The sequence below is a fragment of the Solenopsis invicta genome, chromosome 3, assembly GCF_016802725.1.
Source record: "Solenopsis invicta isolate M01_SB chromosome 3, UNIL_Sinv_3.0, whole genome shotgun sequence".
NCBI classification, from domain to species: domain Eukaryota; kingdom Metazoa; phylum Arthropoda; class Insecta; order Hymenoptera; family Formicidae; genus Solenopsis; species Solenopsis invicta.
This window is the reverse complement of record NC_052666.1, coordinates 16,529,386-16,555,286: the sequence shown is the minus strand read 5'-3', so window position 1 is coordinate 16,555,286 and position 25,901 is coordinate 16,529,386. Positions and strand designations below refer to the sequence as shown.

The following is a 25,901-nucleotide window of genomic DNA, read 5'->3' as shown; positions in this document are numbered from 1 at the left end:
GCGCATGAAATGTTCTTGAAAATTCATTAATTAATCATTAATTAAAAAGTATCGCGCTTCAGTAATTATCAAGATATGAAATTTCATTTCGAGTGTATTTTTCCGAAAAATTCTTAGAGACTTATATTACAATTGACTTGAGTTACAATTATAAAAATCTTAAATTTCAAGTCAAACAGCCAAATAGTCTATTAAATATATCTTAATGACAAAAAGCTGTGCTTTATATCCCGAAGCAGTACGTCAATTTTTTTATAATGGAAGATAAATGCAGCAAGATGACTTAATTTCATATCGCATGCACGATTAGCCATTGACCGATAATTAAGCGGTTCTGGGAAAGTGCGCCGAGTGTATTACACGCAAATTTGGCTCAGCGCGGCAATTACACGCTTCCTGATAAAATTAGCGGCCTAATTGGGAAAGTAGCGTGATTGCTCACTGTTAAACAACTAGCGAGGCCGAGGGTATATTCTATGTTTAGGCCTCGGCCGGATACCCCGACGCGTACCAATAATTTGACGTAATTTAATAAACGCGACCCTGCTCTCCCGTCTGCGCGCGCGGGGTCGTGCGACTGTTATTACCGACAGTTTGATCGTATCTCGGTAGTGCGTAATGATGATGCACCTAGTCACTGGCGTATAGTAGCGGCCCGATCATCGGTCATGCAAATTGGCGCTACAGAATGCGGCGGATCCTCCCCCTTGTCCGATTCCCTCGATCTTCGATGCATCCCATCGCATACCGGTTTAGAAAACAGAATATCGATATTGAGCTCTCGCGGTCGTTATATTTGTACTACTCGTAATTTATTGTGTGTTCATCAAGTTACTTCTTCGATTTTCCCGATGTTAAGTCCATATTGTTCAGAGGGAAGGAGAGCCATTGCCAAGGCCGAGATGAAAGTTTACAGTTATTTAATACATGTATGCAGATTAGTTTTGTCCTGAAGATTGGACACGCTCAATAGCGAAGCAGCACATAATTAGGAATTTTTGATTATATGATATATCACCGTGATCGTAAGAAGTTAATGTAAGGGGAAAGGAATTTTCTATCAAAGAAACATCTTTATGTATGAAGCAATCTTCAGTGCTGAAATTTACATTCCCCGCTTCAACGTTAATTCAATGTGTGTTATTATTTATTACGTTTTCTAACTAGGTCAATGTTATAACGCACGAGTCGAATATCATTTCAAATGCCCGCATCAACTTCTCTTTTCGACGCATAAAATGAGGCCATAAATTGCTCCGAAACATCACAACATCCGAAACCGCAAGATATGATAATCACGGTCTCCTTTAAAGGCACACAAACGACGTTGCGTGGATGAAAAAAAATAATCTTCCAGTTAGTGGGTTAACGTCCTCGGGGCCCAACGGGCCGCGCCGGTCGAACGTTAAACAGCGGGACAACGAAATCGGCACGCTCTTTCATTATGGAATGAATTTTGTTCAATGTTACTGCCCAAGTATTTAAAGCACCGCCTTAAATCTTCGAGACTTAATAATCAGTCTGAGGGTTTGTAATTCTCTGAAAGCGGACGGAAAAGACGCTCGCGGCGTGCGGAGAAAATGAAAAGGTCGCAATGCACGACTCGAAAATTGCGTAACGGCTTCTCATGCGATAATTGGAATAAATAAAAATATTATCTTACGCATTAAATTCACTAATTAAAGAAATCCATTTAATTAAATGAACTCATGAAAAATCTTTCACGGTAAATGCCTCTGTAATCTCTAGTGGCATTCGCAAAATTTAATGTCGGCAATAGATAAGATAAATTTATCCACCAGCTTGAAACATTTCTTAAGAATCGTAATAATTAGAAATGATCTATTTCGTTTGAATGCTCTTTAAAAAAAAAAAAAAAAACTAATAATAATCTGAGAATATTTCTAATTACGAGCTACAAGAGGCTAACACAGCGGGGACACTGGATAAGAGTATCTCAGGCAAGTACAACGCGTCGGAAAAAGCATGACGAAAGGTACGCGGGCCGCGTGTTTCGAGGCTGACTTTCGTCTCGGGCAGCAATTAAGTATGCCGATAAATCCGACGCGCGCGACTGCGAGTGAAAACCGAGCGAGAAAGAGCCAGCCCGCCCCGCGTCATGCGAGGGAAGCGAGCGTTGTTTATCACTCCTCCTCGCCACGTTGCAATTACGCGCGTCGCCGTAAAAGATTTTTGCGCACATACGCGTGCGTTGTAAAAAGCGAGGGAGTTTTCGCCAAGGTCCGGCCTCGTGAGCCGGCGCGGCGACGCGACCGTGGTGGCCGTCGATTTAATTCGATTTAATTTATAATTGGTCGCGAAACTCGTTTGCGAGCGTCCGAGCGTCCCTTTGTTTGTTCAGGACTGCGCGACTTGCGGTCGTCTCGCGGCGCCCGCAGACGGCATTTCACGGATTTTTCTCAACGAGACGACGCACGCAGCGGATCCGGCGAGCGTGGGTCGCCCGTGCGGTATCTATGCTCGGGATCGATTCGAGTAAAGATCCTGCTGCGAGAGACACGAGACTCGCATTGCCATCGCTGTAAATAGATAAAGTATTTTTATTTTTATATGTTTTTTTTTTACATTTGAATGTTTTGCATATGCTTAATTTTATGTGAAATATTTTTAGAACAATTTACGTAATGTATTTTCACACTTTGGGGATACGACTGTGTCTTTTAATTCCCCGAAAACTACTTATTAAGGAACACTTCCTCATATGGAGGCTTTAACAAGCATAATAAGAGGTTTCATGTTATTTTACATACATAGAGGAAAAAATTACTAAACTTTAATAAATATTTATTAAATGTAAATGTAATTAAATTTATTTACATTTAACAAATATTTTATTAGTACTATTAGAATAAATCTTATTAAATGTACACATAATGTACATTAATGAATATTACATTTATTAAACAATACATTTATTAAATTTAATTAAGTTTACATTATAGTTAATTTAATTTAAGAATTATTTTTTCTCCTACAGTATTTATGTACCGTAAGTAAATATTTTATTAATACTATTCGAGTAAATATTTAATAAAATTTAAGAATTTTTTCTCTCAGTGTATTAGAATAATAGTTATACAAAATATCAACGTAATGTATAAGAATTGTTTAGAGTTACAAAAATTAAACGCTTCACCAGTCCCAGATAATTTCTGGAAGAGTCCAACTGTTGCATGTCTTACAGCGCAAATTTAATTAAATTTTTTGAAGATGACAATGATTAATTACACTGGAACCTCTTCATAGACGATTATAAAGGTCATCCAGTGAAAGCGCGAGATGATTAATATCGATCGATTACGCGATACGTTTCGATAACGCTTAACCCGCGCTACGCGTTAAAATCCTCGCCGAGGTCGCGCAATTAGGATCACGATGATGTAATCGGAGCATGCAATTCTATCGATATTGCGGCTGCATAGAACTTTTGTTCGCTCATTTTCTGGAACGAGACAGATATAATGAAATAAATTGTTAAGCAGTTACTTTAATCCTTAAACGGATACGTGATTTTTTGTGATGTAAACGGGTAAACAATCACGTTTTTAATGCTTGCAAATTATATTATTATTTCATGTTTAAAATATGTGTTAATTTATAAATTATTTTTTAAATAAAAATAAAAAACTGTATTTAGATATAAAATAAATTTAAGTGTGGGTCAAATTTTGATTCAAGGGATAAAAGAACCGCTCTATGTAACTAAAATATTCGAGCGTTATTGATGCTACTTGATTGAAGTCAAGACCAGTAAGATGTAGAAGGAAAATACTGAAAGCGGTGGAGTCACAAAAGTGAAGCAGAGAAACATTCATTCATTCATGCGTCTGGATCAATTTGATTCCCACGTGTCCGTTAAGGGTTAATCTTCAACTATATAATATATCGCGTTTAGTATTCGTTAAGCTTCTTGAAAGAAGTAAGAAGAAGGCGTTGTAATTTTATATTCCATTCAATATAACAGTTTAACTGTCTAAACTTTATATTGACAATCTCAGCTTTATCATTACATGTCTTGTTATCCAGACATTTATCTTCCTGTTTAACCAAAGAGATGCTGGAGAAGATAATATATAATATTTACATTTTTGTATTAGAATGTCTCTTCCATAATCTTCCTTATACACTCTTATTGATGACTGTACCGTATTGTATTTATCCTTGAACTATGTTTTCAACCGATTTCGTGAAAGTTTTCCTATGTATACGTATATTAGTCTCGATTAGTACTCTTGCGCAGTTACTACATTCGAAAGGTTAAATAAAACGATATAGGTACATCTGAGATTAAAAGAAAAATAATAGGTAAAAATGTGTACATCTATATTTCGTAGATTAATTAAATTTATTTAGGAACACCGGCTGAATAGTGCGTGCGTTTAATTTTCACTAAATTTTACAGAAACTTTAGCTGTAGAACACGTTGCGTCTAGTGTTACATTTTCAAATATAACGTTCAAATACTCGAACGTTCAAATGCTCGCGAGGATAATATTTTCTATCTCGGCTGTCCATCTTTTCTATCTTGGTTGTTCACTTTCGTGCTCACAGCACTTGTAAACATCATTTGTCCTTGTTTATAAACGAGGATGAAACGATGTTTACAGCGCGAGAACGTTCCAAGTAAACGCACCCCAGTATCTTGTCTTCTCTGTAGCGAGTAAGAGTCGTTTGGCCACGTTGCGATTTCAATTCGCGGTGGAAAAATTTAGGCACCGGCCAGTGAATGCCTATGGTTAATCGCAACGTGGTCAAATAAATTTTCGTGAAAGTTTCTTCTACATACATCAGCACAGTTTGAATTCTACATTTACGTGCGAATTATAATGATAACTCGTTCTCAGGCGCTGCACAGGTATGAATTTTCCAATTTATTTTTGCCTTTGTAAATTTCTTTTACAAATGTACATTTACAGAGTCTCGTTAAATTTATAATAAACAATAAATTTGATTCTTACAATTGTAATTCAAGTGAACAGATAGAGAGCTACAGTGACCATACTTTCTTGATTTTAGAGGACAGTCCTTTATTTCAGACAGCTGTACTTCAAATTTATTTAATTTTCCTAAAATTCAATTTTGTTCTTTATTTTAACATTCTATCCTTTATTTATCCTTTATTTTAACGGATTTTTTTTTTCAATTAACGTTCAATATCTAAGATGGTACAAATAGATAAATTTTTATGAAAACAGTTGATAAATTTAACTTTTATGAGCCAACGTGAGGTCATTCGCATTTGAATAAAATTTCTCGCATTGCATATGCCGGTGAATACAATGCGCGCTACATGCACCTATACCCCGCTTAAAAAAACTTTGTTAATAGGGAAATATGGCGCTGCAGTAGCGCTTTTTAACTGCTGTTATTTTAATAGTTATGGTGTGAAAAATTCATAATGCACGATTGAATCCAACTTGGCTGGTGAAGGTGCTAAAATTGAAAGTAAATAATGTTTTTATTTTTTATAATGTTTTATTTTATATTTGCACAATATTTGTAGCTTTTAACTTTTTATTAAGAAAAGTATTTGATTTTTATGTTATAGAGATAATATTATAAAAATATTGCATCATATGTATAAAAATATAGTTTTAAAAAATATATAAATATAAAGATGTAATTTTTACTTTTCAACATTAAATTTGTATTGAAATCCATTAAACTCATAGAATTGAAGCTACATTTATTAAAAATTCCATATTATCGGCTAATTTTATATCATAAAAATAAGCATTTTTCATATTGCAAAATCATTGAATTATGGATCCAAACCAATGGAACATTTTTTTTTTATAAAAATATGATCCTTTAGCTTCAATTCCTTTTTTGAATTAGTTCTCTATAATAATTTTTAAGAAAGTTACGATTTTTTACAAATTACCTTGCATCGTAGTAACTTTGTTCACATATTTGCTAAAATTATATGGTTTCATCAATTGTTATTGTCATTTCACTTATTAATCGTATACTAGAAGGTTGAAACTAAATAAAATTAGAGTTGGAAATCATCTCATTACTTTAAATTCTTTTAATAGAAGCGTAAAACGCGAATGAGCCCACGTTGGCTAGTGAAGAACAAAAAATTACGTTGACTAGTAAGGGTTAATTTTATACAAGAGCAGTATTAGTTATTTGGTGCTATCAAAGAGAGCTACTGTTGTAAATCAGCCATTATCATATATTTTTTTGTATTAAAAACGATACAGGTGCATGTTTACATTTAACAAAAGCGATAGAACACAGTGTGTTTCAGAAAAAGAAAAGTAAAGTTAATTCTGATATATTGAATTGCTATTGGCACTTTTGCAAATTTATTCAATTAATTTAAACTAGAAGTTGTTGAAAAAAAAAAAATTTCAAAAATCATAGAATTTTGTTTTATATTTCCTTGACATAAACGCTCCTATTAAGAGAATATTTTATTAATAATGAACAATATTTGGAGTATAGAAAAAGTCCAACTTGAAGTTGACACTCTTGAAGCTTGTATTATTTGTATAAAATGCAATTATGGAATTATTAAGAATTTTATGATTTTTTAAACAATTATGATAGCTCTTTAAAACAAATATATTTTTCTCAGAAATTCATTAAAAGACTCATTATTTTTGTTGAAAAATATATATGTATAAATACTATTGTTAAAAATGTACAAAATATAAATGTACATAAAGATGATTTTTCTCATATAACTATACATTTAGTTAAAATTCAGATTGGATCCGTTTTCATTTTTTTGTTATTTCAAACCTATTCCAAATTTAAAGGGTTTGTTCCAACGCAGTTGAATTAATTTAAAATTATCAAAGTGCAAAAAAATTGCAAAGTTCCTTATTCTGATATACTACACAAGAAAATTTTGAAATGCTTCGATTCTTAATTACCACAAAACGATTTAGAAATATTTAAAAATAAAGTCTTAAAATTTTGTCCTTTATTTTCTCGAGGAAAATATGGTCACTGTATATACAGCTCAGCTTTATTATTAATACGTATACATAGATAGTAATTCATTTTTTTTTCAGCTCAAACAATTTTCGTTACTAGCCAATATGTATACTGTTGCAAATAATATACAACGGAAACAAGGTATAACGAAGAATACCGATAAAAATATAAAAATAAATATGAAGGAAAAGAGGCCGAAACTCTTACTAGAAGATGTTAACCATAACGAAATAATACTAAATGAGAAAGCTGCTAGTATGTATTTCAAACTAATACCTATGTTCACGAGCATCAAGACTCATTACATCAAAAGTTTGTGCCATACACACGTTAAAGATGAGCCAAATCAAAGACCGGATGAATTGTTGGACACTTTAATTGAGATGTTGCTCAACTGTGACAAACAGTATTTAAATGATGTTGAGCCAATTCGGCAAATCGAAAAAGAACCCAATCCGGCGTATGATATAAATGAGAAATATAAGGATTTATTGATGATATTCCCTCAAGCAGATCCTGCATACTTAAGAAACAAGGTTGAAGAAATGTACAATGATGAACAATTTAATACATTTGTTCAAGCAAAATTGGAAAACCCTGATTTTCCAACAAAACAGCAATATCTGGAAAAAAAGAAGGTCACAGAACAACAAACGCAATACACTACAGATTTCAAAGTGGAAAATTTTTTAAAAATTTTTCCAGATCCATTTTCGCACTTCGAAAATGATAAGAGAATCTGCCAATTTAATTTGGATGCAGCGGACTTTCTCAAAAATCATTACAACACATTGAAGGTAACTATTTAATTTATTAAATATACAAAGATGTGTGTCCAATATTTATACATTTTATTTACAGGTAAATACTTTGATGACGGCATATCGTCAACATAATCATAATCTAAGTTTAACTGCAAAGGCTGTGGAAGCGCTCAGTCCTAATTTGAAATCTAAACGAAAATACAATAAAAATTTGGATGTACCAGAAAACATACCAATTCTTCAGGAGTGTGCCTTCATCCAACACAAAACAGAGATTAAAAATTATTTAGCTAAGATAAAAGCAATAGAAGAAGAAGAATTTGAAAAGCTTAAGGTACAAAAATAGAAACTTCAAAACAGAAAATAAAAATTGTTTTTCAGATAAATCATTATTTTTTGTTAATTTTTTTCAGACACAAAATGAACTGTTGGAATGTCAGTGTTGTTATGATAACGAATGTATGCCATCAAAGTGTTCCACGTGCGAGGACGGTCATGTATTTTGCAATTCATGTATTATACAGAGTGTAGATGTGACATTAGGAGATGGCAAAACGCGCATCAATTGCTTGTTACATTGCGACAGTGAATTTCCTATGTCTGTACTTCAGCGAGTGCTGCCGCCAACTAAATTTAGTATTTTACTTTGCAAGCAGCAAGAGGCTGAGGTAGAAGCTGCTGGAATTGAAGGTTTAGTGTCATGCCCATTTTGTCATTTTGCATCTATACCACCGCCTGAAGATAAAATTTTCAAATGCCTCAATCCAGAATGCATGAAAGAATCTTGCCGGTAAGGGTAATTTTGATTATTATTACAAAGTTTATGTTTTTGTCTTTGAATTTTATTGTAAACACATGTGGTTGCACAATATAATAAATTGTTTCTGTTTTAGATTATGCAAGAAACTTAATCACATACCACGGAAATGCGAATCGGAAATTGAAAAAAAATCGGAGGCCGCACGTTTGTACTTGGAAGAGAAGATGACCGAAGCTTTGGTACGAAAATGCTACCGTTGTAATCGAATATTTTACAAGGAAGAAGGTTGTAATAAAATGGAATGTATTTGTGGGGCCAAAATGTGTTATATATGTAATAAACCAGTAACCGACTATAAGCATTTTCAAGGTCAGGGAGCAGAACCTTCAAATCTGTAAGTTTAGATAATGTGCAAATTAATATGTATTATGCGATCGAGTCAAACATTATCTTATATTGTTTTATTTTTGACACAGCTGTCCATTATGGAGTGATAATAAGCGTATGAATGCCAAGTCTGTAATCAAAGTTTGTCGGGAAACTGTGAATCAGATGAAAGAAAAAGATCCTGACATTGATATAAATATTGATGCCTTTTTACCAAAGTTACCGCCTAAGAGCAAAGGACCTCATGAAAATATTGCTAATCCAAGGGTACGTATACAATACATAATATATAATACATAAAATATTAGTTCTAAACTGTCTTAACAAGATATTTTAATATATCGTATTTTATATGAAGATTTCATATTTTAAAGATACTTTCTTTACTTAATCATGTACTAAAATTGGAAAATATTTTCAGATGCCCAACAGGAATGCGAGGCCATGATAACATTGCGTTATTATTAATAAAATTTTAAAACAATACGTTTTTAACAAATTAATTTATAATATCTGAAATAATGTTTATTATTAAATTATTGTAATTCTTTTATATATTTTTTTAAGTAATAACCTATTAAAGTAATTCTTTTATATATCTGTTATATCTATTATTGTACAGCAATCATGGCAAATTAATTCTGAAGCATTGATGCTTCGTTACGCTTGGACGAGTAAATCTATTCGGTGCCACCCCGCGAGGGGAAGGTCGAGGCGAACTAAATTCTCCTGTCGGTGTCGATTGCAGCCTGGACCGGTCTCTCACCAAAACACGCACGTATGCACGGCACCGCTTGCGTTCCGCTCGCAGCTCGCGACGAAAATGCCGCTCTCTGGCTGGCATTTTCCGCCTGCGAGTCGGCCGAGAATCGGACGGCTGTCGAGCTCGTCCGGCGCGCGTTCGCGTGTACAAATTCGCAGTCGTTTTATTATTCGCGTCGTGGAAAACGTGCATGCGCGTTCCGTTAGGCGTCTACCTTGTAAACCACCACCGATCAGACAGCCTCAGACCGAGCCTCGCCAAGTTGACCGCGCGAGGGGCCCGCATACAGCCGTCCCGGCTGAAATTATTTGCATTGCGCGGCGAGGCTGGTAACTAATTTATAATACTGCAAACGAGACTTGATAGAATCCATTTGCTCGGAGTAACGCAAGGGAGGGACGAAGCGAAACGAGGACGTGCCGCAAAATATGCGCTTTGACGCGACATAACGCGGGGTACAACGTGCCTCGATACCAAACTGGTATCTCCACCGGCGCGGCGCGGTGCGGTGTACCGCGTATCAACAGCGGAAGCCTATAAAACTATTTCGTAGACAAGCGCGCTATTAATAACACGAAATTACGAGAGCAAACAAAACGGCGAGCGAGCGTGACCATCGCTCATTAAACTTGCGCTCGCGTACGCATGTATGAAGACTTGACGTGAAAATGGACTGTAAGTGAAGCAAGAAGAAAAATCCCGGGATAAGGTAAATAGTGGTTACTTATCACGCGCGGAATTATGGAGAAAGATATTCTTTATGGAGCATTATATATTTTGTAACAAGATAATTATTATAGTTACTTGCGCGTCGACGATGTGATGCACGATGTTTATTTTTTATTTTTATTTTTTTCTTCTTGTTACGATATTACTGCTCTCGGCGGATGATAAAAATCGATGATAAAAGCCGCGCGCGGCGCGGCGATTCGATAGGAAAGATCCAAAGTGCTTGCGCGCCGCGCGCATCGCTTACATATTTCAAGCGGGATTTTTGCCACTCTTGTCCTTGCGTAATCGGCCGTAGCGCGGCATGCATCTGTGGGGTATTCAGCGGCCGTCCCGATCGTACATCGATGCGGAACGAGCACACGACTCTCTCGATGTACGTTCTCTCTTTCCGCGCTGTTCGTCGTAATACTCTCTCGCGGCGCGATCGGACGTGGTACGGACGCACAACGTTCGCCCCGCTTTACGATCTAATCTCTTCTTCTACTCTCACCTTCGATCGGCGCGATCGCGTTCGCTCGTTTACGGGATCGGGAGAAGAGCAATTCGCCCCGTGGTCTTTCGATACACCTCCGCGAGCGAGCGTGCGAGCTCTGGTGATCTCCGTCGACCGGTTTTTCGTCGAGGATGCGGCCGCGTATAAAATCGCGCGAGTCGAGAAGAGGAGGCAGGCGGGCGGTCGCCACCGATCCAGAAGCAGCTGCAACCGGAGCGTAGAACGGCCGCGGCCGCGGCCCCGACCTCCTCCTCCTCCTCCTCCTCCTCTCTCGTTCGCCGTACGATACGCCTGCGTACGCTACGAATCGTTCGACTTCGTGTTTTACGACCGCCCGTGAAATCGGACCGCGCGGTGTTTGCGATGCGGTTGCACCGGCCGGTAGCTCGCGGCCAGTCGTAGCTCGTCTACGGCGTTTTTCCAGAACGCCGTAGACGAGCGGAAAGCTCGTTTTTCGCGGCCGCTGATTAGCGAGATCCGTCGCGGAAATATTCCCGCATAGCTTGTAGAAATCGCTAAATAAGCTCTATTTCTTTTTTTTAATTTCTTTTTTCAAGTCTCGATATAAACAGCTATTTAAATGTAACGTGGAGTAATTGTGATTTTAAACACGCTTCATTTTAAAGATTATGTTGGAATTATTGCTTTACAAACTATTTAATTATTTATCTTACAGTCACTTTTGAGAATAATACAATTTATTTTCAAATTATGTGAGAACAGTTACAATTCCAACTTGACAACGTAATGATAATCCTGGCAACGATAACAAAAAAAGAGTATCTTAGCGCTAACATCCGTCCGCTACATTCGTTGTTTAAAAAAACTTTAAATTTCAATTATATAAACTCACCTTGATTAAATTATTAACAGATTATATGACTATTTTTTTTTGTACGCACGCAAAGTTTTCAAACAGCAAAGCGTCTGATCGTTTAACGAACTAACAAAACCTAACCTAACCTAACCTAACCTAACAAAAACAGGAAATGGAATTGGCATAGCAAGGAACGTTTGAGAAGAGCGTAATCTTGCTGCTGATGTAATCGCGACGAGGGTAATTGATAGAAGAACTGATTAGCCATTTCTTGCATTTGTAATATAATACGACTGATGCGTTATAATACGACTTTCTCGACGAAACATTATGACTTCATAAGTCCGCGGCGCGGGGGAATAAGTTGCATGGCATCGCGTATATTCCGCTGGATCACGCATCCGACATTCCTGCCGCGTGTTTCGTTCGCTGTCGATAAATCAACTCGGCCGTACAGATCCAGATTTTACGACTTTTTGCGAAAAGCACGGGCAGCAGCCGGTGCACTTGTGCGCGGTTGCTGAACGGTTTTTCCCCCACAACGGCGACGGCGACGACGGGCAGAAGGGCAGCATCACGTCATTTCGTGCTCTCGTAAAGAGCGACTCGGATGACGCATGCGCATAGATGCACGTCGCGATTAATATCGCGGCAAGTTACAAAATGACTAATCGTTTCGTACAAACGATCGAACTGTCACGACCGTGGCCGCAATCAAGATAGCCGGCCATTAACTATCTTATGACAAAGGTAATGACGCTAATAATTCTTTGCGGAGCTTATACAAGATATCGATCTCACTTCTGTACGACTCTCCCGCCAATAAGAGGGGCAAATCGAAGGGCATTATCGCGCGATAGTAACAATGCGGCCCATAGGTAATTCCGTCAGGATTTGTCCATTCATTCCGCAACGCATTCAGCCTCACGTCAATCCCGTATGTGCATCTTCGATACCGGCAACCAATTTTCCATTGAACCGCTTAATACCCGTTCTATTGACGCTTCCTTCCTTCCGTGACTTTACACATGCGCCACAGAATTGCATAATATTATTTTTGCTTCTATTTAACCTTAGAATATTCCGAGTACAATTGCTGAAAATGTTTCACCTACAAGGAAAATTAATCGACCAGGATTGAGGATCAGCTGTTTTACAAGCTGAGATATTGCTCTTAGGTGCCCCGAAAGCTTTGCTTTCGACCGATTTTCCGTTCTCATCCGCGAGGCACGCGAAAATCCGTCAGGGAAAGCCCTCGAGAGCAACGTCGCTACGAGATCGCCCTTGGTGTTCCCGCGAAACGCGCAATGGCGGTTCCAAGAAGCGTACAGGCTGGTGGGTGGTCTCCATTCAGAGATGTTTATGGCTGTGTCGTAGCAAAGTGGCTGCACGCCACGGAGTCCGTGCGAGAGGGCTCGCGCTCCTCTTCGTAGCGCCCAACGAAGGTCGAAGACCCTACGTTCGTCAGGTTCACCCGGGATCCTTCGCCTCCATCGTATCGACACGGGCACCCCGGCGACCTCGTCGGACATACGTGGGCCCCGGGAACACAAACCGTGTAAGATGTTTACCTCGTCTCTATCTTTCTCTCGCGGGTATTCTGTTCGAATGATTTATAACGATTTGTCATTCCGTTGAGCGTCCCGCTCTTTCTCTACTTACAGGTAACTGACGTACACTTCGCTCTATCGAGTTTTCATTTTACGTACGTCAGACTTACTACGTTACGCGCGGCGTGCCAGGTGTGCTTCTCGTGAAACCTCGATAACGTCCCGACGATATTAATCGATATTCTAATCGGCCCATCGACGCCCCTGGCATCCTTGCACGTAATATCCTCCTCATAACGGGACACCGAGTACTTCTGTTCCTCGATAGCTGACGATCAGCGTCGATAAATCGCCGTGGCGTCGACGAAGTCACGACGGAGCTCGCTCGCGGAGTGCTGAGATGCGCGATGAGCGGCTCGGAGCTTTGCTAAACAAATATTGATTCTGGCATATCCGATAAAACGTAATGCATTACATATTCATGTACATCGATACGCGTAAGCATAATTATACCCCTTAATCGATACCGCGTATTACTGTACATTAATTTTAAATTGACTCTTTAACTGAAACAGAACGTATAATGCTTTACATATCTATGTTTATTAATGTATAGATATAACTATACGTCGGCATAGTTATACACTTTAATCATGATGCAAATTATTGCTGTACGGGAGGGAAGAAACAATTTTATTGCAGTGTCTAAAAAGTTAACTTGATACAGAAAATCAGAAAATAATGTTATATTGAATCATTAAAATAATTATGTAAAACGCTGATATTGCTGCAAAAAGTTTTGACATTCGTTCATTCTCCTTTAATAAAAAAATTATATTGAACATTTGCCGGATGGTTGCTAGAATGACAAAACTTTTTGAATTATTGTTCAACATAATTATTTTCAGATCTGTATTTCGTTCTTTCCGTGTATTTCGAATTAATTTGATCCTAACTAAAATAATGAGATATCAGTAGTGGTTGCCATATAAGCAATGAGAATAAAAAAATAATTAAAAAAAAAAAACAACAAGCCTTACATCTTTGCCTCTCGCTCTTTACCGTATTTACACTGTCATCGACGCATTTCACTCGAGCATGAAGTACAATCGTCCTCGGAGTGCTTGACACCGCATAAACAAGCACGCAACGGAGAGTTCGACGCGAATAGCTCGCGTAGCTGCGACCTCTTTCCATTGCACATTCTCCAAAAGCATCGTGCACACGAGTGCCATTTTGAATTTCATCCGAACCGACGCGACGTTTCGCGGCGATATTCGCGCTTTATAAGCGACCGCAAGTTTCACTTACGCTCTTCCGCTTCCTCATCGCCTCCTCGAGACAGAGGGAGGCTCTATGAATAATTCACGCCATACCCGCCCGGCCTACGCCACGTTCCCGTAAATCTGTATCCGTATTATTACATACTAGAGCAATCTTCACGCGCCACCGGGAGCCGACGGTGAATTCTCCGTGCATCGACGGAAAGTTTAGTCGCGCTTCACCTTAGCGCGCTCGCTGATTTACTCGTAAAACACCGCCAACGAGGGTCTTAAACGCGAGCGATCGGCTTCGATATACTTCGCCTGGATGTACGGGAATCGAGCTATTCGCATGGAAACATCGTAACATCGGTGTTCACCTATCCGCGAGCTATCCTAAGTAAAATGTTTCCTGGAGTCGTAGCTGTGCGTTTTTTAAGGCACGCTCTTTAAGCTTAACACGTGCGTATTGTCTACTAAATTGCTGATGAATAACAAACGCCTATTTGCGATATCTTTAGAGAAACACGTGCCTTGTGAAAGGATTTTAAATATTGGAGAGTCGTTGAAAGTGACCCGGAAATCTAAATCTACCTCATCAATATTTTTTACTTAAGTTAGCAACATTTAATAACAGTATGAAATAAATGAGAGATGAATAACATAAAGAGAGACAAAAATGTGATAAATTACTTTTTGTTTTTTGCGTGCTGATAACACTAAAAAAAAAATCAGGTACAACTGATAATTAATTTTTGATCAATATACAGGGTGTTTCAAAAATACTTAACACTGAATATGCTACGCTAAAATTATGCATTATTATTCGATTTAATTCAATTTTGAATTAATTTCTAAATTATTGAAGCATAAATGACAATTTCATGACGATGCAATGAATGATTCATTCACTCTATTTCAATATAGCAATTTTTGATTAAGTGTGGCATATAATTATGACATGTATAATGCCTGTACTAATTTATATTTAAATATGATTCAATTAACAAAGCATTTCAATATCATCGTAATTACTTCAATGTAATAATAAGTTTATAAAAGTGCAAGAGTACCTACTGTCATTGTATCGTCACTGAGCGCGCCGATCTGTAGACTACATGATTCGCCTACTGTAAATACTTCTCATTTGAAAAGTATTATAGCTTTGACATTTTCGTATTAGGATTTTTATCTTATTTTTATGTAAAGAATCTCGTAGCTCGTATTCAGTGTTAGGTATTTTTGAAACACCCTGTATAGCTAATAACGACTTAATCGTTCAATTTTATACCGAATTGTTTTATATTATTATATTATTATAATAAAAAAAGATTTTTTAAATAGAATATTTTATTATATTTCCAACGTTTAATTTACATACAAATCAATACTAAATAGAATACGTAATAAAAAAATAACTCAAATGGTACGCATTCAGAAATTCTCTCTTACTTCAGAGTCGATTGGCAAACGCATCTTTTGATTTTTTTTTTTCTTAATTATTTTTATCGTTGGACGCACACGCGACAATCATACATCAATCAGGTAGAACACGGTTAAACATAAAATCCTCTTTCTCGTTCTCGATTTGTGATAATTACGCATCGACAAACTCGTCTAATTTATATGCTAACTACAGACGAGCGCGTCATAAAAACTAATTGACAGGCGAGCGGTAATTTATTATCTCGTCGCGTTTGGAAGCTCATTTCGTCCAAGTATGATTTACTGAACGTGATCGGCAGTGTGTTCCTCGGCGAGGCGCGCCCGTGACGAGATTATCATCGCGAACTTCGATCTCATTAGGACCGGTCGACCGGATGTACGGCGGGCGTCAAGGTTTTTCGGCCCTACTCCGTTCGTGACACGTTCCCTTAAGTAGTAGCGCCAATTATTGCCCTTCCGCAAAGAGATACGCCTCCGATTTACTGTCCGACCTTCCTCTACCTCCGCCAGTCACATCCCTCTTTCAACACCTCCTTTTTTTTAAATCCACTTTTACGACGGACGCTGCCCAGGCTATTTATCCCGTCGCATGCTTCGTCCCTTCTCTCCGACCGCATTAGCATCGCTCTTTCAAACCACTCATGACTTGGATTGGTTAACCCAAACGCGTTTCGTGTTATATTACATTTTACTGCAAATAATTGTCAAAATGTAGAAATATTATTTCATGTAAGTATTGCAAGAATTGCATTAAAAAAGATATTTAACGTCTTGAAATATTTCTTCCTTTTTTATCTATTCTTCTGTAATATTATTTGTATCAAACTCGACGATTCATCTCGGCTAAAGACTTCAAAAGTGAGGTGTAATTTTTCAGAGATAACATCTTAATTGCTTTTCACAAAATTCTCCCTTTCTGAATTGATTGAGCGACGTGTTATTCTTTATCTGCAACTACTGTTCTTTTTTTTTTTTTTTTAAATACAAACTCGAAATGTCGCTGGAAGACACAAGCTAATGTAAGCATGTAAATTGCAGCAAAAGCCACCGAATTGTCCACCCGCGCTTGTCGATCTGCCGAGGTGCAGGAAGAATTCGACCGCGGATGATGCCGTTACTTCATGGAATGCGTACGCGCCAGTCGGGAGACTCGTGCATGCGTTGCTGGAATACCTCGGTGCTCGTGTAGTGATTCGTCGTTGGTGCAACCGGTAGCGGCCCTTCGGACCTTGAAGCATTTCGTAATAACTGAAACTGTACACGCGCTTCCCTGACGGCGGTAGTTCTAGCCTCACGAGATAAATCTCTTTAATTGCGACAACTCGAACAATTAGACAATTTACCGTATTAACTGTCGCACAATGAAATGTAATTGGGGAAAAAAAAATTATCTTTATTAAAACGCTCACGTAGATGGTAGTAATGTCGGTGTGGCATTTTTTTTTCTTTTTTAATAAAAGCTCGGAGAATTCGGTTTCTATTCTTTAATTATCCACCATTGCAATAGCAACATGTTGGATGGAAAAGTATTTCTGGGCTAATAAATGCCGACGTGTCTTCCAATCGGATACATAGGCGCGCGTATCGGCGATTCGACGGGCTTATCAATCATCCGTCGAACGCGCACCAGCGAGGCTTTGTAAGAGCCTTGCTGGAGGAGGACCTATTGACGCGTATAAGTACAGAGAGAAACATATAAAATGCACGGGTTATTGTCGCCGGGCCTCTTGCCGACAGCTGCTCATTAGTTGTTGCCAGCCGCGCGGAGGTGAACCAGTCGAACCTACATACACGAGCGCACACATATTCAAATGCAAACGTATTCGTACGCGGCTTACGAGACATACGTCTAAATATCTACGTGGCACGTACGCAAGCTATATTTTTACGGCACGTGGGATGTAAAAACGTAGATAATTGTTTCTGACATTCCAATTATTTAAGCAATGAAAACTCGTTTTTCAAGTTTCCAATTTCTTTTCTTCTTTTTTTCAATTATATTAATATTAATGCATCGCACTTTGTATTAATATTAATAAAATTAATACGATGGTACAGTTTAAAAATGCAAATGGATATAATGATATTATAAATGTAGTGAAGTAATAGGTGAAAACGCGTGTTATTGAAAAATTATTTCTTTAAAAATTCTTCTTAAAGAAGAATGCATTCTTGAACATATATTTATGTGACTCTCCTGCGCATCATTTCTCGAAGCGTATGACAAAGTCTGCAAAAGCATTGCCCGCCTCTTCGAGGTATACGCTGTACGTACAGACGTACGCATTCGCATTCGTATAAGTACGGTAAGGTGTGCATACGCACAGGCACGCACGCGTGCGCTTTGTCGGGCCAACGTGGTCGAGCGAGCAAGTACCGAGTCAAGAAAGGCAAGCAAAGGCAAAGTAAAGGGACAAACCACGCCTTGCGCCGCCTTGGCAGTGGAGAGAATTCGCCTTCGCCTCCGTTTCTCCGTCTCACCTCTCGCCTCCGGCATAACTAATATATCGACGGATACCTTCCCCTCCGCCGCTCGCCCCTCGCTCGTAGAGAGCCCGCTCGTTCGCGTCGATTCGCGATTCGCGTGATCTCTCGCCGATGTCTGTGAACTATCGAGGAGATAGCCAGATGCGCCTCGCGCGCGCGCGCGTTTTCGCTCGCTCGCGAGCGCATCAAGTGCCGACGATACGTCGTTCTTCGTAGCACACAGAAATTTATACTGCGAAACGTGTATACACTTTAGCAGCCAAAAATTCTTTTGTCGTATTTTTATATTGAAATTGTTGTAAATATTGTTTTTTTTTTCTGTATCAAACGCAAAAATTATCGCAGCTATATAGAGATGCTGAAGTAGTTAATTATTAATATTTTAAATTTGCCACGATGTAAATATTAAAGTATTGTAAGATAGTCCTTTGCAAACTATTCGGCAATAATCCATCAGATTTATTTCAAGCGAGGTATCACTGGGTTACTGGAAAATTTTCCAGGCCAGCAAGCAGGGCAAGCGTAAGGCGTTACTTCTTCGTTATTGCTTTACGACGCATCGTTGGCGTAAAATTAGTTTCGTTCGCGAGTAGTGTACGCTTTCTATATTCGCTCTTGTTAACGACAGACTTATTAGCATTTTGTACGGATGTTCTCACTGCCTTATAATCTGTTAATTTGAAAATCAAAATCAGGTCAGTAAACGAGTACTTTCGTTCCGTATTATTAACCGTATGATAACGTGATTAAAGAAATTTTCAAATAGATTCAGTCCTCGTAATTAAAAGTAAAGTACATGGTAAAATGATAAAGCAGTACGATAAAATTAACAGAATCAACATTTCACAAAACGTAGATTACTTCAGGATTTCTAATGATATTTGAAAAATTGTAATTGTTCTGTTTTCATTCAGCAAATGAATTCAGATTTTGCGCATCTTTTATGCGCAGTAACTGCGGGCAAAGTGTTACATCTTGATTGGGATTCTCGATAGTTTTACTTTTCAGTTACCAGACAGCAATAATAAAACTATTTAGTAACTGTTCAACAAATGCATGAAGTTTCTACCAAGGTATCCATGCATATTAATCATAATCACATGATCACATTACGATCATATATATTGGAAAAACCTTGACGGAAGTATGGAAAGAAAATATCTTATTGATCGTAGAAATCCGTAAAAGTCCTGCACGCTTCGCAGACGGTAATTCTGATCCAAGCGAATCCTTCCTGGCGGTCAGAATGTCACTAGGTTATTAGAAAGTTTTCCAGACGAGTAAGCGTAGCAGTAAGCGTTACTACTCCACTGCTTGTGAGATCGAATCGGCTGTTTGCATCGCGTAACGTTTTATACCAACCTCGGCGCTATACCGTTTACTGTAAATTTCATAATGAAAGCATTTAGAAATCCTATCATTTACGCTCTCGCATTTAAAATTTTTTTCGCGAGTTATTTATTTCAATCGAGATACGAAGTTCAATCCTCCATTATTCTTCTCGAATTATTAATATCTGTCATATTAATATCTTTCTACAATCATTAATTTTATATATAATTATATTTTCATATATAATAAATTATATTTGTAATCTTAGAAATTTGAAATAAATCCGTGAAATGTCTCGTTGCATTTTCTACTACGTTACGTCAGCTTACTCGTACATAAGCAAAAGTAGATAAAATAAAAATAATTGTGACGTCAAGAAGCGGCAGTGAATATCATAAATTATATTGCTTGAAAAGAAACTTTTTTTCTGCATTTACATATTAATAGAATTTCTCGAATCGCTTTGAAAATCAGTATGCACGTCTCACGTGGCTTATTCTTACATCCGGCGGGCCGAACGAGTACAGATAGGATCCTTCGCTTCGACATAATGCGATGCTACAGTTACACGCGTGGAAGGCGAGTGGAAGGCAAACGCACATCGACAGCAACGTGAGAAAGAAAGAGCGAGAAAATAGTAAGGGAGAAGAAAAAAAAGGAGAGACAAGCAACACCGTTAGCAGCGAGCACGTTTCTTTAGCGCAGGAGAAAAAAGAACGGTTCGATCATCTGGTTCGACGAACTTAACGAGCATACGCTTTCGTATCGAAAAGACGGAAGAGAATGTCATTCGACGATTAGAGAAACCATTTTTCAGCTTCGTTTTTATTTACTCCTGCATTTGCTCGTAATGAAAGTTGCAGAATGGATTTTTAAAAGAGCGCAGTGAGATTAGGAAGATATCAAATATAGGAACACGATGCTTATAAGATATAATAATTAAAATATATACGATGCATTTTTCATAGTGAAAATATACAAGATATATATACATAGGATAAAATAATACCTTGGAAAGTTAGAGACTATCCCTCTGTTTTTTTTTTCTTCTCGTACGGAATTCGCGTTCAATGGCGAATTAAGATATGGATAGTAGAGGCATTATGTCAAGCGCTAAATTGGCAACGCGACGACTCGAGCATCACAGAGCCGGTACTCCATTTCCTCCGCGAGCGAGTCCGCGAGACGCTTTAACATTTAACTCGGCGGGGCTCGGCGGGGCTCGGCGGGCACAATTGACTCTCTCGACGGGCGACTCGCGGTATTTTGCATCGTCGATCTAACCGGCGATCGGCGTTCCACGATCTGTCCGAACGTGAGAGAGGATAACGATAACGGGAGTGCACGCCTGGGAAAACGATCCGCGCCGCGTCCGTCCGTCTTCCGTGAGACGTAAGCGTGCCTCGCGTTGCACATCGCTCGCTCGCTCGCGCGCGTTGCGCTCTCGGCGGCGCAATGCAACGACGATACCCGCGTCGCATCAAGGCCCTACACGGCGGAGAGAGATGTGGCGTCCGTGTTATTTATTTCCGTGAGCCATGCGGGTGTACCGATTAAACGACGATTTCAAGATCCGTATGCGTGGCTCTACGAATAACTCCGTCGTAGCTCACTCGCCGAGCGAACTTTATATGCGTCGAGAGAGAGAGAGAGAGAGAGAGAGGAGGTAAGAAAAAGAGAGAAATACCTCGCAGCCAAGTAATCGCGATACCGGTCCAGCGATCGTTACTTTCTGCACACTCGTCGTGGCAATTAACCGGCGCAATAACGATTTTTGTCCGGCCGCGTAATGCCCGAGCGCGGGCAAACACCATTACGGGTGGTGCATTGCCTCGGCGCGGCGCGACAAAAATCATAATGGAGCGTCTCGCATGTAATTATGATTTGTTACGAAGTTTCGAATGGCTCTATAACGTTTGACGAAGGGGGGAGACAAGGTGGTTACGGTAGAAATACTGTTGTTTTCTGTGTGCACTCTCGCGCGATGTCGTTTCAAACGCTTTTTACCACCTCGCTGTACGCAAACAACGAAAGTATGCATTACACGCCTTTAAAAGCCGTATTAGCGAAGACTCGTATGGGCAATCGCCCGACATTGCCCCCCCTCCTTCGGGGCTGCGGCCTTCGAAGCTAATGGCATCGTTAAAATAAAGAACAAACATCGCGAGCCAGAGAGTGGACGTGCTGCGAAATAATGCGATTTCATAAAAATGCGCAACGTATGCACCAATTTATTTAGGGATTATCATTTGTATATATGACAACTATGAAGGTAAGAGAGGCAACCATTTTTGGTTTCAGCGTCTTGGTACGTGGTAATAATTTTTGTGCGAATTTTACAATTTCCAGCTTATGCAAATTGCGCGCCGCATATCCGTTGGTTTTGAAACAGTCTTAAACTGAAACCGGAATATATATAATAACACAAATTAAATTGACAAGTAATAATATACTGATGCTAGTGAGCATCTTAGATATAAAAAATTTATTGCAAAAGAGATCACCACGGCCAAGTTCGTCTCTTCAGAAAAAGTGTTCCAATAAATTGATTACTACATCAGTTACCGATGATATTTCCTCAGTTACTGATACAATTTATTGAAATACTTATTGTGGCATGTAATAATATTCGCAAAAATTAAAAATTATTGAGAGAACATTTCAATAATTTCTGATTTTTTTTTTCAGTTGACGTATAAATAAATGTTAAGTAAAATTTTGACCAATAAAAATTTCAATGTTCTTTTACAGTATTATATTTAAGATTAGATGCTTTATAGTGTTATATCTAACAAAAAGTTATGTCGTTTTGTTTTCTGTGTGAATGAAAGTTTTTGCTCTCTATGAAAAACTGCCTTTCATTTACACAAAGGAAAAGCGACATAACTTTTTTATCAATCTGATAGTTGCTCGCTAGCATGAGTATTATTAAATTACTTGTCAATTTAATTTGTGTTATTCCGACTTCAGTTTCGATACAACCATATTTTAGGATAGACGAATATAAAACGTGCAGTTCACATAAACTAAAAATGACAAAATTCACACAAAAATGATTATTAGTTAAAAATGGCTTTTTTACCTTTATGTTTGACATTTTGATCGATCGAATTTCACTTAATAACATTTGTATAATTTCATAAAAAAAAATAAATAAATATGACGCAAATGAAAAATAAGCACAGATAATTAAAAATGATAACGAATAATGGACCGTCGTCGTCAAAATTCGTCGATCCCTCTGTCGCGTGGAACACCATTTACCCTTGACTCGATTCTTTCGATGCCAATGAACGCCGCGCCAGTGTTCAGTAAACGTAATCGCGCCCGCGTACGATATCCGCGGCGCGACGTTACAGCGGCTCGTTCGACGATGTAACGACGAAAAGAGCGGTTAAGCTTCTCCCCTCTCGGCGCAGCGCGCGGCAAAACCCGTAGGACAGAAACGAGCGCTATAGGCCGGGATCCGAGCCGAGCGGCGGTTAGCCTTAAGGCAACGGCACGATGAGCGATGGATCGGAACGATTCGGGAACAGTACAATCCGGGGAGGGATGCCGGATAGCAGCCGGAATAATCCCGAAGCCGCGGTACGAAAGCTCGAGGGATGGTTAATCGGTCGATCGATTAATTGGCGGTTCGCGGCCGCCGCGCCACGAAAAATACCGATCGATCAGAAGCATCGATTAATCGTCCGCGCGTCCGATAAGGTCGGCCGATAAGGCACCGGGCTATTGTTCCACGTTGCAAACAATTAATGATACTCCGCGATCGATAATCGAACGGCCCCGCCGCCGCGCCGTCCCTAGCTTCGCGAGATCGCGAAGCTCTAGGCTACTTTCTCCGGCGTTTTTCGCGCGCGCCGAGCCGCGGAAATGTTTCTCTTTGCTGGCGTTTCCGCGAGATACGCGCGATACGCGAATCAGAGATACGGTCGTGCTTCACAAATCCCAAACATATTTTTATGTTTGGGACTGCTTCTTCAACGCATATTCATCATATACAAAATGACGTAAGATTAAATGCAACGATTATATAACACATATATAATACAATCATTCAGCTATATACGATTGCGATGAGTATGCACATAAAGCAATTATACACTGAGAGAAAAAAAATTCTCAATTTTTATAAATATTTATCCAAATGGTGCTAATGAAATATTTACTTGCGGTACATAAATATTTATTCTACGAGAAAAAATGATACCTTGAATTAGTGGCTCTTGTACTAAGTAAACATATATTTATATTTAGTAAATATTTCATTAGTACTATTCGAACATTTATTAAAATATTTATTAAAATTTAGTAATTTTTCCCTCAGTGCACACATTGAAGTTTGCTCAGTTCTAATCATTTTCCGTCAAGATTTTTTTAAGATATACCGGTTTATTCCATACTACGGAATGAAGCGCACAATCGAAAATCGAGCTCTGCGAGGCTATTGGAGCGATTTCAATTCACGCTTGTCGAGCCCTCAAATTGCTCCCGTCTATATTTCACGCATAATAACGAGCTCCTCTATCGGGCGATCCAGGCGCGAACGCTTCCGACAGAAGCGTTCGGATAAAATTGGTAGCCCGTCGCTCAGGGGCTTTAAACTCGCGTCTCGCTGAAGCTCGTTGTTAGCTGCGAACCGTATCCGAACGACGCGCTCGAGCCTTTCGCTGACGTTCGACGCCCGAGACAGGAACACGCTTCTTCCTCATATTAATCTAGGCTTGTTGAGCCCGCTTCTTATCCATAACGGATTTTTCCGCGTTTTTGCCGTGGCCTCGCGCAACACAAGCACATTATCCCTAACGTGCTTCGTTCCCTGCCGCGATTATCCTCCCGGCGAACGGTAAATCCCTTTCCGATGGACGATGGGGCGGTCGTCAGACGTCGACTCGAAAACGTTCGTCTCTTTATACGCGTATAGGATAATCTTATCGTTAGCCGTATCGATACGCGTGGTATATCATTCACGTTACAAACGTAGACTCTTGAAAGAAATGTACAAAGCTCTTCTATATTTCTTATGTACTCGCGCAAGGATCATATCCTCAGCAATCAAAATCGCTATAGTGATAATAGAATTATTCGCATATTTAATTTTGCTTTTCATGCCCCAATTTTAAATAAACGCTTTTGCGACTATCTAAAAACATTTGCTTCGCGTTATTCGAGAGATTCAACGGGATTCGAAGAAAAACGTGGAAGTAAGATTTTTAAGGATGTATTTGTCATATCTCGAAACATTATCAAAAATATAAGATTTTAAAATATTCTAGTTTTGCGTTTGAGTATCTGTGTAAAATTTGTGCACAATTCACTTACAGATTTTAAAGTTATTTAAGTTTTTTGTTTACTCTCTATTTTCATATTAATAATTATTTGTGTAAAACTTTATTTAAATCCACTTATCACTACGTTTAAAAGTTATTTTGTTTAAAACTGTAGTAAAATATAATAATTTTCGCTGCAAAAACCACTGTAAATTAAATTTTTCATTATTTTCTTTTTTGCAACTAGTTTCAAAATTTGGGCATTTACGGACAAAATTTGATTAGGAAAAAAAAATAAACTTGTAGAAGCCTTCAGCTTTTAAATTTCGACAATTTTTAGCTTGTATTGCATAGACAAAACGTTTCTTAAATACACATTGTCTGGTTAGCGTGTCGCGACTTTTATTTTTCTCTAAAACCTCTGTAAAATTGGATTGCAAACTTGTTCTGCAAACGATTCTATCGCGTGGCGTATTAGCGCGATCTATCATAGAACGCGATTGGATTGGAATCGCCGTGCACAACGAGTTCACTGGGTTTCCAAGCTCCCGACGCGCTCGCTCGCAAGTCGAGCGTGGCGAAGCGCACGCTCCTCCTCGGAGAGCTTTCGTTCGAAACGGAAATGTTAGGCTGCAATTATTGCAGTCGTTGGCTTTCCCGTCTGCTGCAGCCGTGCGCGCCAGCCGCGAATGCATAACCACCGTCGGTCGATTAACTGCGACCTTCGCCGCAACGTTGTGATGCAAATAGACGACATATCCGCAACGGGGATTACGTGCCCGGTTCGAATCTCCATACGACAATTTCGTGCGAGAACTCGCTTCCCATACTTCTAGTTAATGACGATTTCTCGAAGCTTAAAGCTA

The 25,901-nt window shown here is 38.8% G+C and overlaps 2 protein-coding genes across 2 annotated transcripts in view; one reads left to right on the top strand and one right to left on the bottom strand.

Annotated features, from left to right (window-relative positions):
- The window catches only part of LOC105202791, a 153,811-nt gene that overhangs the window by 3,977 nt on the left and 123,933 nt on the right, over window positions 1-25,901 (bottom strand).
- On the top strand, window positions 4,406-9,405 carry LOC105202761 (E3 ubiquitin-protein ligase RNF216). The gene is made up of 7 exons (XM_011171424.3): window positions 4,406-4,876; window positions 7,050-7,769; window positions 7,834-8,070; window positions 8,150-8,526; window positions 8,630-8,890; window positions 8,973-9,150; window positions 9,305-9,405. Exons 2-7 carry the CDS (start codon window positions 7,077-7,079, stop codon window positions 9,329-9,331), a joined length of 1,773 nt encoding a protein of 590 aa, XP_011169726.1. The 5' UTR covers window positions 4,406-4,876; window positions 7,050-7,076; the 3' UTR covers window positions 9,332-9,405.

Excerpts from the sequence above, each read along its gene's own strand:
- LOC105202761 (XM_011171424.3), top strand. The coding sequence starts at position 7,077 with ATGTATACTGTTGCAAATAATATACAACGGAAACAAGGTATAACGAAG. Across the intron at positions 7,770-7,833 it reads ATCATTACAACACATTGAAG|GTAAATACTTTGATGACGGC; the intron begins GTAACTATTTAA and ends TTTTATTTACAG. Across the intron at positions 8,071-8,149 it reads AAGAATTTGAAAAGCTTAAG|ACACAAAATGAACTGTTGGA; the intron begins GTACAAAAATAG and ends AATTTTTTTCAG.